At 47.6% G+C, this 20,675-nt stretch overlaps 2 protein-coding genes across 3 annotated transcripts in view; both read right to left on the bottom strand.

Annotated features, from left to right (window-relative positions):
• Positions 1-7,393, bottom strand: part of ddx51 (DEAD (Asp-Glu-Ala-Asp) box polypeptide 51) — a 61,741-nt gene extending 54,348 nt beyond the window's left edge. Inside the window, exons 1-3 of one of the 2 annotated variants that reach the window (XM_043716131.2) lie at positions 7,297-7,393; positions 3,655-4,085; positions 456-625 (exon numbers count right to left, since the gene is read on the bottom strand). In XM_043716131.2, the coding sequence (XP_043572066.2) occupies positions 456-625; positions 3,655-4,085; positions 7,297-7,319 (624 nt within the window). In that variant the 5' untranslated portion in view covers positions 7,320-7,393. Of the gene's footprint in view, positions 1-455; positions 626-3,654; positions 4,086-4,616; positions 4,734-7,296 lie in introns of those variants that run through there. The other variant, XM_088000214.1, reaches the window with a different exon arrangement.
• Positions 7,394-16,480: 9,087 nt separating this feature from the next.
• The window catches only part of mif (macrophage migration inhibitory factor), a 4,867-nt gene continuing 672 nt past the window's right edge, over positions 16,481-20,675 (bottom strand). Inside the window, exons 2-3 of the mRNA XM_088000336.1 lie at positions 17,806-17,978; positions 16,481-16,686 (exon numbers count right to left, since the gene is read on the bottom strand). Of these exons, the coding sequence (XP_087856462.1) occupies positions 16,620-16,686; positions 17,806-17,978 (240 nt within the window). The 3' untranslated portion in view covers positions 16,481-16,619. The remainder of the gene's footprint in view (positions 16,687-17,805; positions 17,979-20,675) is intronic.

Here is a 20,675-nt window from a genome sequence, read left to right as displayed (position 1 = left end):
ATAAACAACTCAGGATTAGATACAGAGTAATGCTGCCTCTACACTATCCTGTCAAATGTTTGGGCAGATATAGCATGTGTTAAATAGAAGTAAAACTCCCTTTACAGAAACCAAATAACATGCTTCAATCCCAGCCTCATGACAGTAGCTTTCACGACCCTGATCACATGATTATCACCGTTCCATCATTGTCGCTGTGCCAACATCATGGAACTCCCTCCTTAACAGTATTGTGGGTCTACCTACAGCATGTAGACTGCAGCAGTTCAAGAAAGCAACTCACCATCACCTTCTCGAGGATAACTAAGGGTAAGCAATAAAAGTTAACCGTATCAGTGACACCAACATTCCCTAAATTCATTAAAAAAAAGCTAAGAACTCCAGGCTAACACTGTCAAAATCCCCTCTCGAGGGGTCTTCTAGTGATCCTAGTTTTGTTTTTGAAGAATACTAACCTTCTGAATCGTTTTCTTCTGAAACCCTCCAAGAATGATCAGGCTGGATTTGGAATCAGTTGACGTATGGTTCTCATCCTGATCACTTTTCTCCTTCGCTTCGGTCTGCTCTGGTTTTTCCAGATCTCCGTTCGGTCTCGCCTGATCATTATTAGTTTCGTTGGATGTCTCTGTAAGATATTTTTGGCAAGAAAGTAATGTTTGATTAATAGTGACACCAGCACCTCATCATACTAAAACTATTTGAAGTGTCATACAACAAATGTCAATTTTAAGACTACACAGAATTTTACATTGAAAAATATAATTGCACTTTTTATGCTAACATCCCATGCACAGCTACAGGATGAAATTACAAGTTGGTTGATATTTGAATATTGACCAATACACCAGGAAAATACCTTCCTCTTCTCAAAACTGAATCTTCCACATTCAACATCTCCCCAATTTGGAGCAGCATGGTGGTTCAGTGGTTAACACTGCTGCCTCACAGCACCAGGGACCCGGGTTTGATTCCAGCCTCAGGCAACTGTCTGAGTGGAGTTTGCACATTCTCCCCGTGTCTGCGTGGGTTTCCTCCGGGTGCTCCGGTTTCCTCTCACAATCCAAAAATGTGCAGGTCAGGTGGATGGGTCATGCTAAATTGTCCCATAGTTTTAGGTGCGTTAGTTAGAGGGAAATGGGTCTGGGTGGGTTACTGTTTGGAGGGTCGGTGTGAACTTGTTGGGCCAAATGGCCTGTTTCAAAACACTAGGGAATCTAATCTAATTTGGCAGTACATTTCACGTATGCTTCATCTTCTTGGTGAAAAAGTTGCCCTTCAGATCCCCTTTAAATCTTTCCCCCTCACCTATAAACCTATGCCCCTCTAGTTTTAGACTCCCTACACTGGAGAGAAAAATCTTGTCAGTTCACCTTATTCATGCCCCTCATGATTTCATAAACGCCTTAGCCCCTTACGCTCCAGAGAACAAAGTCCCAGCCAAGGTCTTTTCTCCATGGAGGGGGAGTCCAGACCTAGAGGGCATAGGTTTAAGGTGAAAGGGATAAGATATAAAGGGACCTGAGAGACAATGTTTCCACACAGAGGATGGTGAGTGCAAGGAACTAGCTGCCAGAGGAAGTGATGGAGGCCAGTACAACTACAACACTTAAAAGGCATCTGGACGGGTACATGAATAGGAAGGGTTTCGAGGGATGTGGGCCAAGTGCTGCCAAATGGGACTAAATTAATTTAGAATATCTGGTTGGTATGGACGAGGTGGACTGAAGGGTCTGTTTCCATGCTGTACATTTCTGTGACTTTATTCAAGCTCTCAGATTCGTACAGTGCAGAAAAGGCCCTTCAGCCCATCGGGTCTGCACCGACAATAACTACCACTTAAGGTGAGCTAATCCCAATTTCATGCACTTGTCCCACATCCTTGACTGTTGTGATATCTGAAGTACTCATCCAGATATTTTTAAAAGCTATAAGCTTTTTGGCATCCACTACCTTCCCAGGCAGTGCATTCCAGATTCCCACCACACCCAGTGAAAAAGGTTTTTCCCAAATCTCCTCTGAATCTCCTGCACCTTATCCTAACACTATGCCCTCTCGTGATTGACCCCTCAACCAAGGGGAACAGCTGCTCTCTATTCACCCTATCCATACCCCTCCTAATCTTATAGACCTCAACCATGACCCCCTCAACCTTCTTTGCTCAAAAGAAAACAATCCAAGCCTCTCCTTATAGCTCAGTTTCTCCATCCCAGACAACCTATGTACCCCCTCTAGTGTTATCACATCCTTCCTGTAGTGAGGTGACTAGAAGTGCACACAGTACTCCAGCTGTTGCCTGACCAACTCACTGTACAACTCCAACATTACCTCCTTGCTCTTACACTTTGTGCCACCACTGATGAAAGCAAGTGTCCCATAAGCCTTCTTAACTATCCTTTCCCCACGCTCTGCCGACTTCAGGGATCCGTGAATAATTACCCCAAGATCCCTCGGTTCCTTTAAGCTATCCAGTGTTCTGCCATTCATTAAATATGCCCTCACTTTGTTTCTTCTTCTAAAATGGATCACTTTGCACTTATCAGGGTTCAATACCATCTGCCACTGGTCTGCCCATTGGACCAATCCATATATATCTTCCTGCAACCTACAACCATCTCCTTCACTGTCACTTTACCAATCTTGGTATTGTATTCAAATTTGCTTTACATTCCCCACACATTTTCATCTAGATCTTTTGCGTATCTAACAAACAATAACTGTTCAAGAACTAATCCTTGTTGCTGTGGTTCTGTTCGCCGAGCTGGAAGTTTTTGTTGCAAACGTTTCGTCCCCTGTCTAGGTGACATCCTCAGTGCTTGGGAGCCTCCTGTGAAGCGCTTCTGTGGTGTTTCCTCCGGCATTTATAGTGGCCTGTCCCTGCCGCTTCCGGTGTACTAATCCTTGTACACTGATGGACACCAGCCTCCAATCACTCCAACAGCCTTCCACCGCTACCCTTTGTGTCCTACAACTAACCCAGTTTCTGATCCATCTCAGCAAGTTTCCCTCATTTCCATGTGCTTCAACCTTCTCAATCAGTCTCCCATGTGGGACCTTGTCAAAAGCTTTGCTAAAATCCACATCAACTACATCAACTGAAGTTCCCTCATCCACACAATTGATGAAATTTTCAAAAAAATTCTAACAAAGTTATTGTTCTCAGCTTAATATTCATCCATGACCACCCTTTTATCTCAAATCCTCCAGTCTCAGTAACATTCCTGTAAATTTGTTTTTAAACACCGTTTCCAGCTTAACAACATCCTTCCTATTTCAGGACAACCAAAATTGTATGTAGTATCCAAATGTGGCCTTGCCAATGTCTTGTACAGCCGTAACGTAATACCTCAACTCTTGTACTCATTCCTCTGACTGATGAATGCAAGCATGCCAAATGCCTTCTCCACCACCCTGTCTACCTGTGACATCAATCTCAAGGAACTGTGTATCTACACTCCAGGTCCCTGTCCAACAACATGCTCCAGGATGCTACCATTAACTGTATAAGTCCAGCCCTGGTTTGTCTTACCAAAACACCTCACAATTATCTAAATTAAATTCCCATTTGTCATTCCTCAGCCCACTAGCCCCTGCTGAGCAAGATCCAGGAAACAAAGGCCATGCATTGGCCAAAGGTTCAAGAGGCAAACGCTGTACCTGTATTGTTTGTGCTTTGATCTTGATGTTTGCGTTTTCTCTCCACTCCAGTGTTATTCCTCTTCACTTTTTTGTTATGTAACGGCTTAGCACTTAAGCCTGCACTGCCCTTCTCTGATTTGAGCACTTGGGAACCAACATGTCTCCCATTTTTGCTGCTGTCTTCAGATTCATTTGACAGGTGCCTTGCTTTCTTTCTGCTTTTCTCTGAAATTGTAGCCTCTTCTTCAGCTTCTCTTTTCCTCTTTTTGCCCTTCCTTCCTCTATTCTCATCTTCCCTTTGGTTCTTCGGCCCCTCTTCATCCATGGGACCTCTCTTAACCTCCAGCTGTTGCTGTCTGGCCTTGGCCTCTCGACGAAGCTTCTGCAGCAAAGTTTGGGATCGGGACTCATCATGCGGACTATTGGCAGGTTCATCATCACAGAGGTACCTAAGATTCAAGAGAAAGATGATTGGAAATATTATTTGTTCAAGCCCAGCACTGCTGGAGTTGAGAATCAGTTACCTGCGATTCAACATTTATCAATGACTCTATTAAATTCCCAGAGAAACTAGGAAAAACCACGCACATCAAGAAGTGTTGAGGCAATAGTTGATATGGTTAATGTCAGGAGATTCATAATAAGGCAGTATACTGTTATCATTAAACAACCAGCGGAGGACAGAGTAAAGCAAACTGGTATACTATGAGGCCTGCCACATGGTCACAATTTTTCTTTCTGGTCTCATCCCTTGCCATCTTTCTCTTCCTGTTAATTTAACTTTCTCTTTCATAGTACTCATTAACTCCACTGAATGGACCACAGCTACTAATGTGCATTGTGTTAGAAGGTGGTCACAACATTACTCCATCTCATGCTTTAACAGCTTAACTTATTAAACTGAAATAAACTCGAAAACCTCCTCGATTCAACATAACTTGCACCCGATAAATTAAAAATATCTATTATTAAATGCTCACGTGGAGAGGCTGGAAACTTGACATTTCCAACCCACCAGAATGTGGATGTCACGCTGCAAGTAGGATTGCACTAGACGTGCTCCTAACTCTAACTCCCTCCCCCCCCCTCACTCTAACTCCCTCTCCCCCCTCACTCTAACTCCCTCTCCCCCCTCACTCTAACTCCCTCTCCCCCCTCACTCTAACTCCCTCTCCCCCCTCACTCTAACTCCCTCTCCCCCCCTCACTCTAACCCCCTCTCCCCCCTCACTCTAACTCCCTCTCCCCCCTCACTCTAACTCCCTCTCCCCCCTCACTCTAACCCCCTCTCCCCCCTCACTCTAACTCCCTCTCCCCCCTCACTCTAACTCCCTCTCCCCCCTCACTCTAACTCCCTCTCCCCCCCTCACTCTAACTCCCTCTCCCCCCTCACTCTAACCCCCTCTCCCCCCTCACTCTAACTCCCTCTCCCCCCTCACTCTAACCCCCTCTCCCCCCCTCACTCTAACTCCCTCTCCCCCCTCACTCTAACTCCCTCTCCCCCCTCACTCTAACTCCCTCTCCCCCCTCACTCTAACCCCCTCTCCCCCCTCACTCTAACCCCCTCTCCCCCCTCACTCTAACCCCCTCTCCCCCCTCACTCTAACTCCCTCTCCCCCCTCACTCTAACCCCCTCTCCCCCCTCACTCTAACTCCCTCTCCCCCCTCACTCTAACTCCCTCTCCCCCCCTCACTCTAACTCCCTCTCCCCCCCTCACTCTAACCCCCTCTCCCCCCTCACTCTAACCCCCTCTCCCCCCTCACTCTAACCCCCTCTCCCCCCTCACTCTAACTCCCTCTCCCCCCTCACTCTAACCCCCTCTCCCCCCTCACTCTAACCCCCTCTCCCCCCTCACTCTAACTCCCTCTCCCCCCTCACTCTAACCCCCTCTCCCCCCCTCACTCTAACTCCCTCTCCCCCCTCACTCTAACTCCCTCTCCCCCCTCACTCTAACTCCCTCTCCCCCCTCACTCTAACCCCCTCTCCCCCCTCACTCTAACCCCCTCTCCCCCCTCACTCTAACCCCCTCTCCCCCCTCACTCTAACTCCCTCTCCCCCCTCACTCTAACCCCCTCTCCCCCCTCACTCTAACTCCCTCTCCCCCCTCACTCTAACTCCCTCTCCCCCCCTCACTCTAACTCCCTCTCCCCCCCTCACTCTAACCCCCTCTCCCCCCTCACTCTAACCCCCTCTCCCCCCTCACTCTAACTCCCTCTCCCCCCTCACTCTAACTCCCTCTCCCCCCTCACTCTAACTCCCTCTCCCCCCTCACTCTAACTCCCTCTCCCCCCTCACTCTAACTCCCTCTCCCCCCTCACTCTAACTCCCTCTCCCCCCTCACTCTAACTCCCTCTCCCCCCTCACTCTAACTCCCTCTCCCCCCTCACTCTAACTCCCTCTCCCCCCTCACTCTAACTCCCTCTCCCCCCTCACTCTAACTCCCTCTCCCCCCTCACTCTAACCCCCTCTCCCCCCTCACTCTAACCCCCTCTCCCCCCTCACTCTAACCCCCTCTCCCCCCTCACTCTAACCCCCTCTCCCCCCTCACTCTAACTCCCTCTCCCCCCTCACTCTAACTCCCTCTCCCCCCTCACTCTAACTCCCTCTCCCCCCTCACTCTAACTCCCTCTCCCCCCTCACTCTAACTCCCTCTCCCCCCTCACTCTAACTCCCTCTCCCCCCTCACTCTAACTCCCTCTCCCCCCTCACTCTAACTCCCTCTCCCCCCTCACTCTAACTCCCTCTCCCCCCTCACTCTAACTCCCTCTCCCCCCTCACTCTAACTCCCTCTCCCCCCTCACTCTAACTCCCCCTCCCCCCTCACTCTAACTCCCCCTCCCCCCCTCACTCTAACTCCCCCTCTCCCCCCTCACTCTAACTCCCCCTCCCCCCTCACTCTAACTCCCTCTCCCCCCTCACTCTAACTCCCTCTCCCCCCCTCACTCTAACTCCCTCTCCCCCCTCACTCTAACCCCCTCTCCCCCCTCACTCTAACTCCCTCTCCCCCCTCACTCTAACTCCCTCTCCCCCCCTCACTCTAACTCCCCCTCCCCCCCTCACTCTAACTCCCCCTCTCCCCCCTCACTCTAACTCCCTCTCCCCCCTCACTCTAACCCCCTCTCCCCCCTCACTCTAACTCCCTCTCCCCCCTCACTCTAACTCCCTCTCCCCCCTCACTCTAACTCCCTCTCCCCCCTCACTCTAACTCCCCCTCTCCCCCCTCACTCTAACTCCCCCTCTCCCCCCTCACTCTAACCCCCTCTCCCCCCTCACTCTAACTCCCCCTCTCCCCCCTCACTCTAACTCCCCCTCTCCCCCCTCACTCTAACCCCCTCTCCCCCCCTCACTCTAACTCCCTCTCCCCCCTCACTCTAACTCCCTCTCCCCCCTCACTCTAACTCCCTCTCCCCCCTCACTCTAACTCCCTCTCCCCCCCTCACTCTAACCCCCTCTCCCCCCTCACTCTAACTCCCTCTCCCCCCTCACTCTAACTCCCTCTCCCCCCTCACTCTAACTCCCTCTCCCCCCCTCACTCTAACTCCCTCTCCCCCCCTCACTCTAACTCCCTCTCCCCCCTCACTCTAACTCCCTCTCCCCCCTCACTCTAACCCCTCCACCTCCCTCCTTGTCCTCCCTCAGTCTCAGACACCCTGCTCCCACCTGTTGATGGTGAACAGCGCCATGTCGCCACACTCCCGCTGTCACCCGGCAACCGGGGCCCAGGCTGGGCGGCGCGCGGTGATGGCGTCAGAGAAGAAGAGGGGGGGGGAGAAACTAAACCGGACCGCCGTCAACAGCGCCGCTCGGCGGAGGGGAGGATGCATGACCGCGACCGCGACCGCTTCCCGGTGTTGGGGGGAGGTGGAGTTACAGTGCATCCTCCGGAAATGGGGAGAGCCTCGCAGCGCCCCCTGGCGGAGGGGAGGACAAATAGGTCTTTCAGCAGGAACCATGAGGAACGTGTGAGTTCCCACATCCAGTCCAATGAATGAATGAATGAATCTATATCTTCAGTGATGCCCTGTAGGCATTTTGTAACTTTCAAGGTAGCCACTTCATTCTTTGAAACTCTGAAGAATACTGGCCTAGTTTCCTCAATGTCTATTCATAAAACAATCCTGTGGGGAATCTAATCTAATTTAAAAAAATTAAAATCCTACCATTCTAGGGATTTATCTGGTGAACCTCCATTGCTCTCTCTCTCTCTCTCTGACAAGCATATCCTTCCGTAGACCTGTTAGACCAATTAAACCTGTTGGACTATAACCTGGTGTTGTGTGATTTTTAACTTCCATAAATATGATTTGGAGATGCCAGTGTTGGACAGGAGTGTACAAAGTTAAAAATCACACAACACCAAGTTATAGTCCAACAGGTTTATTTGGAAGCATTAGCTTTCGGAGCACTGCTCCTTCATCAGATGGTTGAACAACTACAACTGCAGAACAACATCTTTACTTCTGTACTCAAATCTCCTTGTAATGAAAGGCAACATGTCGCGTGACCACACACCGATATATCTACCCGGAGTCTGAGAGTTTGGACAACCGAAAGATGAGCTCGTCAGAGACAGAATATCATAGAGTCATAGAGACGTACAAGCACAGCAACAGACCCTTCAGTCAAACTTGTCCATGCCGACCAGATATCCCAACCCAATCTAGTCCCACTTGCCAGCACCCAGCCCATATCCCTCCAAACCCTTCCTATTCATATACCCATCCAAATGCCTTTTAAATGTTGCAATTGTACTAGTCTCCACCACTTCCTCTGGCAGCTCATTCCATACACGTACCACCCTCTGAGTGAAAAAGTTGCCCCTTACGTCTCTTTTATATCTTTCCCCTCTCACCCTAAACCTATGCCCTCTAGTTCTGGACTCCCCCACCCCAGGGAATTTATTTATTCTATCCACGTCCCTCATGATTTTATAAACCTCTATTAGGTCACCCCTCAGCCTCCGATACTCCAGGGAAAAGAGCCCCAGCCTGTTCAGCCTCTCCCTATAGCTCAAATCCTCCAACCCTGGCAACATCCTTGTAAATCTTTTCTGAACCCTTTTAAGTTTCACAACATTCTTCCGATAGGAAGGAGACCAGAATTGCACGCAATATTCCAACAGTGCCCTAACCAATGTCCTGTACAGCCGCAACATGGCCTCCCAACTCCTGTACTCAATACTCTGACCAATAAAGGAAAGCATATCAAATGTCTTCTTCACTATCCTATCTACCTGTGACTCCACTTTCAAGGAGCTATGGACCTGCACTCCAAGGTCTTTTGTTCAGCAACACTCCTGAGGACCTTACCACTAAGTGTATAAGTCCTGCTAAGATTAGCTTTCCCAAAATGCAGCACCTCGCATTGATCTAAATTAAACTCTGTCTGCCACTTCTCAGCCCATTGGCCCATCTGGTCCAGATCCTGTTGTAATCTGAGGTAAGCCTCTTTGCTGTCCACTACACCGCCAATTTTGGTGTCATCTGCAAACTAACTAACTGTACCTCTTATGCTCGCATCCAAATCATTTATGTAAATGATAAAAAGTGGAGGACCCAGCACTGATCCTTGTGGCACTCCACTGGTCACGGGCCTCCAGTCTGAAAAACAACCCTCCACCACCACCCTTTGTCTTCTACCTTTGAGCCAGTTCTGTATCCAAATGGCTAGTTGGACCGAAGGGTCTGTTTCCATTCTGTACCTCTCTATGACTCTATGACTCTAAGGATGATGTGTAGATTCTGAATGTTAGACTTACGAATGCAGAAGTAGCATACCAAGTGGACATGAAGTGTCTGATTGACATGAGTTTCATGTCTTTGTACACCTGTGTAAAATGAAGCCCTCGAGATTAAGATTGAGTTTGCGGAATGATATTCATGCTAAGGGGCCAAGTTAAGATGAGAACCCACTGTGATGTGAAGAATGAAGATCTGGAGTTCTGGATGGTTTGCAGCAACTAGGAGATAGTGCAGATGCTGGAGAGTCAGAAAAGATAGAGTGTGGCGCTTGAAAAAGCACATCAGATCATGCAGCATCAGAGGAGCAGGAGAGCCGCGTTTCGGGCAGGACTGATGAAGGGTCCTGCCGATACATTGACTCTCCACCTCCTCAGATGCTGCCTGACCTGCTGTGCTTTTTCCAATACCACACTCTATGAGCAAATTCAACTCAGCTTAAGTCATCCTTCAGATTGGGCTGATATGTATCGTAAGAGATTTGCAGTGTTTTGCAAACCATTAGCTACTGAACATTTCCAAAAAGGTTATAAGAGTGGTTTTATAGCTTTTGGAAGTTTTCCTGGTGAATATTAACTGGGAGTGGGTAAGATTAGGAGATCAATTCGGCAGAGTTCCAGCTGCTCTGAAGTCTAGCCTTCAAGGCAACACAGAAGGGCTGGAAAAAACAAGAAGTGATCACAAGAGTGACAGCTCCCTGAAACTGAATTAGCAGCATGGGAGCAGTGAAAAAATCCTAGAAATCAGAGGGTAGGCATCAATCCAAAAGGATCTCAATAATGTTTTCAGTTCCCTGAACCAAAGATTGAAGAAATGTTGTCCCAATTTGCAAGGCACAGATTTTCACTCCCCCTGATGCAAAGGACGGTGACTGGCAAGTGAAGCAGAATAGAAGCAGCAGTTTTCTGACGACATTCTGGGATGCTTTTCAAGAGGTGCAGATGGTTGCACATGATATTTGACATTTCCACTGCTCCAGAAGAGTGCAAACACAGACAGCATGAGATAGTTAGTGACCTGAAGTGGAAGTGATTGTGGATGATGTGTTGGTTTAGGCACGTGGAGGTATGATGGAAGAAGCCATCGCAGACCAATAATGGCTTGGAAATTGTTTCCGTTAGGCGAAGAGACTAGGACCCCGTGGACACAACCTTAGAATTAGAGGGGGTAAATTCAGAACAGAAATGCGGAGACATTTCTTCAGCCAGAGAGTGGTGGGCCTGTGGAATTCATTGCCGCGGAGTGCAGTGGAGGCTGGGATGTTGAATGTCTTCAAGGCAGAGATTGATAAATTCTTGATGTCACAAGGAATTAAGGGCTACGGGGAGAATGTGGGTAAGTGGAGTTGAAATGCCCATCAGCCATGATTGAATGGCGGAGTGGACTCAATGGGCCGAATGGCCTTATTTCCGCTCCTATGTCTTATGGTCCTATTAGAATTCAGTGCAACTGCCAGCGAGAATTTGCCAGATATTCCTGAAGCTGAACAATTGAAGCTGCCTGCAGTCAAGTACATAGATAATGTACTGACAGCTAAACGACTTTGTCTAGATCCTGATAAGGTGAGAGCTGTACCTGAGGTGGCAGTGACCAACAGGTGTGACAGCACTGCAATGATACAGTACATTGAACTTGTCAACTAGCAGGTTAAATACTCTGAGGAGCTGCTTCTGACTTATCGCATCCGAGACAGACTGGATGGAAGTCCCAGTAGGCCTCTCCACTCTTGTAAGAGCTAATTATCTTCACATTGTTCACTACTTGATTTTTCAGCAACCTGTTGAGGTAAGTTACAAGGTATCTCTGGAGCAGGTGGGACTTGAACCCTGGCTCAGTGGTAGGGATAATACCACTGTGCTACAAGAGCCCCATGGTCAACTGTTGGGAGTGGACTTCAATGACCACTACAGGGATCAGACGGTTCCTGACATTGTGAACAGCAACAGTTCCCCTTAGTTCACAAATAAAGAATTCTGCCCCTTCATGAAGCATTAGGAAATGCAATACCCTTACATATGTCCACGCTATCTCTTTTTAAGTGGAAAAGCTGAGGCAGCAAAGAAATCATAAAGAAATTGAGCAAATCTCTCACAGATGTCTACAAAGCAATCCTTGAGTGGAGAAACACCAGAAGGCATGGAAAACAGTTCAGTACAAAGATTAACATCCCACTAGCAACTAAACTACACTTCCAATAACAAAAACCGCTTGACGCCAGAAGTAGTAACAGGCAAAAATCAAAGCGAACCAATAGAAAGTTGTATTTCACTTTGATAAAATTGCCAGCTCAGTGCCAGAGTTGAGCATTGGCTAAGCTGTCAGAGTTCAAATTTCAACAAAGGTCAGTCCACATGGCAACTTGGGACCTATGCCAAGTAATTGTTACCTCAGATGTACATTGTGAAAATAAATTACTAGATATATCATCAGATCCATGGAAATACACGTATAGCTAGAGAGACTGTCCTACACCTAGACAGCTGATGAAGTGGTTTCACCATCTGCACAGAGTATTGAATGGCCATGTATCCCAATTGACCACTGTCCACCAGCAACAGAAGTGGATCAGCAAACACAATAACCACAGGAACAGCCCTGGCTGGAAAAGAAACATCACCCAATGAACAAACACGTATCAGATGAACAGCCAAAGACAATGAACACTCATACTGCTGTGAGTCTTGCATAATTTAACGATTATGCATGTGAAGATACTGACTATAAGTTAACACAGTTTTGTTAATAAACTATAACTGTTTTTTAATTGTGTAATAATTGAGTAACCTGCATAACCTGTAAATGTATTTTATTTTATTGCAAAGGGGTACCTTTGTAGAAATAGGGGGATCTCTGCAGAAATTCAATGGTACCTAATGTACATTGGCTGTAATCATGTGACCTCTTCCTCTGCCTACGGTACGCTGTTTGTAGGAGTCATTGAACACACATCACACCCAGTAACAAATAGGACAATGGGTACACATGCCCCCGTCTGTTGTGCAATGCTCAGGCTTTGACAATGTGAACAAGGCACAAAGAGGTGTCTCATGGTATCTTCATCGTCTTCAGTGTCAGTGGAAAGCCTGTTCAGTCTCAGGTTGGGGAGTGGAGGAGTCAACTCTTTTCGTTCTGAGTGAGAATGGCCCACTGGCCTTGACCTTGAGTGGGCAGAGGCCATGTGGAGTGGGGTAAGTCCAGATCGAGACTGGTCCGGGTGGGTGCTCAACCAGACCAGGTGAGGAAATGATAATAGTACGTGCATCACCCATCCTCAAAATGCTTGAAAATGTGGTTACCTCCTGCTAGGACATGCCACACCTCCCCACAGGAGGGGAGCTAAGAAAATAGGAGCAGTAGGCTGTTTGGCCCTTCAAGCCTGCTCTGCCATTCAAAAATGATCATGGCTGATCATCAACTCAACGTGTTTCTGTTTTCTCCAAATACTCTTTGATCTTTAGCCTTAAGAACTTTATCTATCTTCTTCTGAAAACATTCAATGTTTTTGCTTTCTGTGATAATGAATTCCACAGGCTGACCACACTCTGGGTGAAAAACATTCTCCTCATCTCAGTCCTAAATATCCTCCCCACCCCCCCACCCCTCCCCCTCCCCAACCCCATATCCATAAAGTGTGACTTCAGGTTCTATAGGGCTGCCACAAGACCTCTGTCCCCACCACCTCCTCATATTTCTCCCATTAAGCCTCAGGTGAGAATTTAGGTAGCTCCTCCATGACCTCAATTAACAATTCTTCTCCCCTTTGCTCATTGTTAAAGTAGAAGCAGGGTGGTGACACTCCTGGGCACCCTCTGTCACATACTATAAGGTTCTACTAGACAAGGAATTGCAAACATGTTTTTGAGCACTACGACTGCTGCTGTTGAGCAGAGGGCTGTGTCAGAGATCTCTTGGAAGGTGCTGACATGATCCACGTCCTCAGGGGATAGCCCTTGTCATCTCGGATCCAACCCCGTGCTTGGCCAAAGGCCACAGGTTGCTGTGGCAGCTGGGAGTTTCTTCAGATGTATGTATGACAAGAACCACTCGGAAGGGGGCATGCACCATCACTTCAATCATGGATAACTAGAACATTTGTGAAATGAAAACTTCTTCCAGTTTACAAATGTAGCTGGCTGTTCCAGGGAAGCCAGAATGGCCAAAAAAACAGTCAATTGAACCTGGATTGCATGATGGACCCAAAGCATCTGTTCTGACAGCCCAACTGGCAGCATTTGTTGAGAATCAGATTGACATATTTGCCCTTCTGAAGGATCTCTCCACTTTGCTGTGCTCCTCCAATGACTATGGTTAGTGATTGGGTGGATGAGACCTAGTTCAAATCCAAATCATGAAGAGTTTGAAGAAAATTGCCAGCTCTGTTGACAGAGCTTTCATTCCTAGATCAGCAGGACATGACGATTGGGAGTTCATGACCCCACTGTGGGCCACAGCTGGAATCCCTCCCATGGCCTCCTCCCACAACAGTCTGACCTCCTGCGAGTAAAGGTTTCCCAGCAGCATCTGATCTCCAGCCCAAGGTATCAGTTCCCATGTCAAGAGGCACTGACCTGGTGATCCTCAGCTAGACCCGGCCTGATTCAAACTCCACCCCCCTGCCCTGAATGTTGGCCGGCAGCTGCCTCCCTTGGACACATGAGGTGAGACAACTACTATGATGGACTTTGCCCTCAAGGCTGGTGCATGGCTCCCTTTTCACCCACTCCCCTGATGGTACCTTGCTATATTACCATGTCTGGGTCACAAGGACAAGCCCCAGTCCCTTGCCATCGCACCACACTCCTCACCCCTACCTCATTCCCTCTACAATCACCCCTTGGTAACATTCTGTTAGACAAGAGGCAAAACCTTCCTTAGATCCAAACCTCACCTGATGAATGTCATTTTTAAGAAACTGGGAGATGGGATGTAATGACACTCCTATGTGACCCTAATTGGATTGTGAAGGTAGGGCTGAATTTAGTGTGCTCCCTAACTGTGTCGGACGCGGTTGTGTCCACATGAGGTTTCCTCTAGGTGCTCCGGTTTCCTCCAACATTCCAAAGATCTGCAGGTTAGGTGAATTGGCTATGCTAAATTGCCAAGTGTTCGGGGATGTGCAGTCTCGGTGGGTTAGCCATTGTACATGAAAGGTTACTGGGTAAGAGGGTGGGTCCAGGTGGGATGCTGTTTGGAAGGTCAGTGCAGACTTGATGGGCTGAATATCCTGCTTCCACAGTGTAGGGATTCTAAAAAGTCACACCTTTCCAACATCTTGTTTCCCATAGAATTATATTTTCTGATCAGTGTAAGCTGGATTCCCGCGAGGTCCCTGATTTTTTGCACCATTTGATCACTTCCTGCCCTTCCTTGCTCAGTGTTTCTCATCAACTATCAATGTGTGTGTTTGAATTTCATTTGCCACTGATCAGCCTGTTTATATTATCCCGGAGGTAAAAACAATGACTGCAGACGCTGGAAACCAGAGTCTAGATTAGAATGGTGCTGGAAAAGTACAGCAGTTCAGGCAGCATCCGAGCAGTAAAATCGACGGTTTGGGCAAAAGCCCTTCATCAGGAATACAGGCAGAGAGCCTGAAGGATGGAGAGATAAATGAGAGGAGGGTGAGGGTGGGGAGAAAGTAGTGCTCTCCACCCTTCAGGCTCTCTGCCTGTATTCCTGATGAAGGGCTTTTGCCCAAACCGTCGATTTTACTGCTCCTCGGATGCTGCCGGAACTGCTGTGCGTTTCCAGCACCATTCTAATCTATATTATCCAGGAGGTAAGCCAGACCAGCTAGAAATGGCTGATCTCTGTCCCTGAAGGACATCAGTGAAACAGATGGGCTTTTATGACATTGACAGTAGCTACATGGTTATCATTAGACTAGGAATTTTATTGAATTCTTCCATGATGATACGTAAACCCAGAACAATAATCTAGGAACCTGGGTTAACAGCCCAGTGATGTTACCATTACACCACTGGCTCTCCAATAGGATGTCGTAGCAGCCACCATGGTTGGGGTCTCTATTGCTTACATAGGTTGGCACTTCCTCAAAGAAGCCACATTGGCTGATCAGGCAATGTGAAACCCCATCTATCTCCATGTTGATAACTGTCCAGTTAATGTTGTATTCACAGTAACCAGTTCCAGCATTTTACCAGGAGTTGATGTTACTTTGCTTTTTAAAAATTCACTCGTGGGACACAGGGGTATCTTCAGGAGGCAGAGCCAAGAACCAAAACAATTCCTAACTGAATTCAGGTGCCTCTCCCCACCAAAAACGTCCTAGTGCCCTCAGGAATTAAAGATGCTTTACACTTCTGAGAGCAAATTGGATATGTAAAGGTATAATGTGGTCACTGGAAAAACACCTAGTGCACAGATGCAACACACTGTGCTCTGAAACATAATCTGTTGTTGACATTGCTTCATCTGGGAGATCGCTAGGTATAGATTATCAAGGCCATGTGCACTTTGTCTAGTTTTCTGACCTTGAGAGGTTCTGCATGTAGCTGTGTGGGATTTATTTAGAAACTGACAAAATCCTTGGTCGGGTGAGATTGTATTAGAGGTTTTAACAAGGAGAAGGGTAGCAATTCTGTGACACACACACGAAACATACAAATACACACATGTTGTACAATAACCATAGACAGTAAGTTACATACATACTGTAATATGTCCACCCTAAAGCATACACGGAAGTTATACTCTATTTTATTCATTGATAGGACACTGCTCTCTGGGCCAGTATTTATTAGCGATTTCTAGTTGCCTCTTGAGAAGGTGCTGGTGAGCTGCCTTCTTGATCCACCATGTGCTGTAGGAAGACCCACAATGTCCTTATGCAGGGAATTCCAGGATTTTGACCCAGTGATAGTGAAGGAATGGCAATACATTTCCAAGTCAGGATGGTGAGTGGCTTGGAGGGGAATTTTTAGGTGGTGGTGTTCCCACATATCTACCCTTCTCTTTTTCGATGGAAGTGGCAATATAGAGAAATATACCATATGAGTATGTCGGAAATATATGGGACATACCCAGTAATAAATACCTCTTAAGAAATTTGTAAGAAACACACCTTCAATAGCTGACAATAAACATACATTGTTACATTTACTTTATTGTTCAGTCAGAAACAAGACATTATTTTAAGAGTCTTCTCTCTGGTCCATTGATGCAGATGAAGATACAACATACAGTATATCAAACTGATCATTTAAGAATGTTCTGCGTCAGAACCTAAGCAAAGGTATTTTTGTTATAGCCAACATTAGCACCCTCAAGATCTTGGAAGACGATGTACATCCTGTGAAACAAGCAAGATAAAACAATTAGCAAATAGCCAATTCAGAGATCCTGGAAACTGCTCACTCTCTGATTAAATCATAGCCTGTTCAAAACAGAAATTGCTGGAGAAAATCAGCAGGTCTGACAGCATCAATGGAGAGAGAAACAATTAATCGTTCAGGTCCAATATTATAGGACAGTCGTATGGGACTCAAAAGGCTCTCTCCACAGATGCTGCCAGACCTGCTGATTTTCTCCACTTTGTTTTTCTTTCACATTTTCAGCACCTGCAGTAATTTATCTGTATTTGCCTTTTCAAATGCCCTCTGATTAAACCAGATTTGGTTCTAACTCATTCTGACTAAGTCTGACTCGGTTCTTGCACTCCGACTGAATTAGATTCAGAGAATTAGGAGGCCATTCAGCCTGCCAAGCCTGAAGTTCCAATTAGATCAAGATAGAATCTGTACCACAATCCCATTTTCTCTCCTTCCCTCCATATCATTATCAAACAAATACCTGCTGCTCTGATCCTGAATCCAATGTCCAAAGGCTTTTGTGGAGGAAGAGTTCCAGAATTAAAATCCCAACACAGCCTATGACTGGCCTGGCTGCAAAAGCAACATAACCTTGCCTTTTTCTGGATTGTTCACCAGAGAAAATAATTTACACATGTCCTATAGATTATTAGAATCATCTCATGGACTGTAGGCCCTGTACTCACTCCTCTCAGAGGTGGGTCTGCACCCGTCAACATCCATGAAGTCAAAGTAATTTTTACTGGCTTGAATTTCAGTGACTCTTCAAAACAAATTAAGTGCAGAAGCAGCATATTTAGAACACTGGGGGCAGTCAGCACAGATCGGTGTAACTGGGGAGAGTCTGCAATGGTCAAGGTCACCAAGCAGTCTCTCTGCTGAGGAAGTGAACTCACCCTCTCCAATCACAGCCCACTCCCACTTCCTGAAGAAGGGCTTATGCCCGAAACATCGATTCTCCTGTTCCCTGGATGCTGCCTGACCTGCTGCGCTTTTCCAGCAACACATTTTCAGCTCTGATCTCCAGCATCTGCAGACCTCACTTTCTCCACTCCCCAATGCCCCACCTCACCCCTTACCAACCAATCTGTCAGCCTCACCTGTCTGGGGAAATGTGCAAGTGCTTGTTCACCAGGTCGAACAGCACTTTGGCGTAGTTTTTGTTCTGCTCTTTACTGATTTTGCCAATGCTGGAGAGACTCCCGAGAGCGCAGGGCTCAGAGGAGCCTCCGAAGTGAAGGATCTGGTCCGGCACAATGTGCACTGCGATGTACTGAAGAAACACAGAGAGAGACAGAGAGAACTGAGTGCAAGAAAGCTCCGATTCCCTGAGATAATCCCAGCAGAAAGGTGGCCCAGAGAATGTCAGTCCATGTACCACAGCGAGAGTGACAAAACTGCAAAGCGGCACAAGGGGAGGACAACTGAAGAAATCAGAGGCCATCTGCCCTCCCCCACCCCAAAACCTCCCTCCCTCCCCACATTGCCTCAGCCCACAGCTCCCATTAGCTGAGTTGAAGCCAGACTCCTGGATGTGACCGTGTATGTTTGACAGAGGTGTCCATTCACTGCATGTCCAACCACTGGATCGAGGAGATACTGGGGAAAAGGAGTGGGATGAGCCATGTTATTTGTGAAGCATGACAAAGGAAAACCACAGGCAACTTCTCAAAATACCCCGACTTAATAATACCCATTAATCTCAGCTCTGAAATGTGCACTTCAACCCCAGCTGCCTTGCGGGAGAAAGATTCACAACAGCCGATGTTTTCAAAAATTCGTCAAATTTTAAATTTACATCCCCTTTCCTGGGAGTTCCCACACCAGAGCAGATAGTTCCTTTGCCTCGATTTGCCCCGAATCTTCTGCAGCCAGGGAAGCCTCATCTGTTTTCCTTCGTCAACATGTCATTGGCAGGTTGGTCACTTTGCTGAGTGCGTGGATGCAGGTGATTCTCAGGGCTGTGTGACTGGGAGCAAATATCACTTCACCCACATGACAATACTAGGGGGAAGACAAGAACTGGGATCAAGGCTTTCTCCCATATGATTAGAACATGAGAAATAGGAGCAGGAATGGACCACCTGGACCTTTGGATCAGTTCTGCCATTTATTATGATCATGCAGCATCAGGAGGTGGAGAAGTCAGCGTTTCAGGTGTGACCCTTCTTCAGGACGAGGGGTGGGTGTAAGGTGGGACTGGAGAAGGGTTACACTCGACTTCTCCGCCTCCTGATGCTGCCTGGCTTGCTGTGCTCTTCCAGCCTCCTGCTCGTCCACCTCGGATTCCAGCATCTGCAGATTTTTTTTTAAACTCTAGTTTAATATGATCTTGGCTGACCTTGGGCTTCACCTTCCCGCCCGCCCGCTCCCCATGTCTTTAATTTCCCCGAGAGATTAGAAATGTGTCCACCGCAGCCTTAAATGTCACAACAATGCAGGGAAACAGCCCCCATCACCCCTGCTAACTCTACATCCTTGAGCACAGTGCAGAGGAGATCGAGCCCGCGGTGGGGTGGGGGGGTGGTTCTGGGGACAGAGTGGGTAGAAGCCCAGCATAGAGCAGACTGTCACGAGTCTGCTTCCTTATAGTGTTGGACTCAATCCAGGTCCATGGTTTAGAAGGACAATAATTTTGAACTTTTTAAACTTTATTTCTTTATTTTTCTCCTTTCTACCTAAGCTTTTGTATCTAGGTACCTCAGATGGCACCAGACTTTGTACACTTTTCACTGTGCAGCTGTATCCCTGTACTTGAGTCTCTGTGACAATAAAGCCTAATTCTAATCTCCCAAGGACCAGGCAGACAATGTGACTCATTCAATGACTGCAGTCTCTCACTGCCCCATACCAATAACCTTCAAGAAGATTAACGCTAGCCTCATTGTTCTGTAAAATCCCAACTCTGCTCTTTCTGCAGTTGACAGTGTGAGTCAATCATTGCCTGTTTCTCTCTCACACAGCCAGCTTCTGTCATTGCTCATCAATAGTGCTTTTTGCCTTCCTGCAACGTGAGTGAGATCTAGAATTCCCCCAGCTCAGCATTCCTATTCCAGTACGTCACAAGAAGTTAGTGCCTCATGTCGGAATAATTCAGTGGGCAGAGCTCATGCCTCAAACAAAAAGGTCATGAGTACAAAACCTCAGCACAAAATTCACACTGACACACTGAGTGCGGTAGCAAGGCACATTTCATCTTTTGGTAAAACATTACAACTGAACAGACGCCCACCTGCCTAGCCCCATGATCCAATATGGTATTGTTTTTCATATTTTCACAACCTGCGCTGACAGGGCAGCAGATATCCAACATTGATTAAGATTAGATTAGATTAGATTGTTTCTACACTGACCCTCCAAAGAGTAACCCACTCAGACCCATTTCCCTCTAACTAATGCACCTAACACTATGGGCAATTTAACATGGCCAATTCACCTGACCTGCACATCTTTGGACTGTGGGAGGAAACAGGGAGAACGTGCAAAACTCCACACAGACAGTCACCCGAGGCTGGAATCGAATCTAGGATCCTGGTGCTGTGAGGCAGCATTGCTAACCACTGAGCCACTGTGCCATCCCAAAGAATTTGACTTGGCCTTCACAGTCTCTGCGGCAATGAGTTCCATAGATTCCCCCAACCTCTGGCTGAAGAAATTCCTCTCCATTTCAGTTCTGAAGGGTTGCCCCTTCACTCGGGAGGCTGTGGCCTCAGTCCTAGTCTCTCCTATGAGCAGAAACATCTCCTCCACATCCACACTATCCAGTGTGGGGGAGGGGGGTGAGAGGTGAGAGGGGAGAGGGGGAGGGGGGTAGGGGGGAGAGGGGTAAGGGGGGAGGGGGGGAGAGGCGTAAGGGGGTAGAGGGGTAAGGGGGGAGAGGGGGAGAGGGGGAGAGAGGGGGGAGAGGGGGGAGAGGGGAAGGGGGGGAGAGGGGGGGAGAGGGGAAGGGGGGAGAGGGGAAGGGGGGGAG

Source organism: Chiloscyllium plagiosum, unplaced genomic scaffold (assembly GCF_037043375.1).
Source record: "Chiloscyllium plagiosum isolate Xiang-an unplaced genomic scaffold, Cpla_swu_hap1 HiC_scaffold_24, whole genome shotgun sequence".
Lineage (NCBI taxonomy): Eukaryota > Metazoa > Chordata > Chondrichthyes > Orectolobiformes > Hemiscylliidae > Chiloscyllium > Chiloscyllium plagiosum.
The sequence above is the reverse complement of the archived record's forward strand: the minus strand, read 5'-3'. Positions and strand labels throughout refer to the sequence as shown.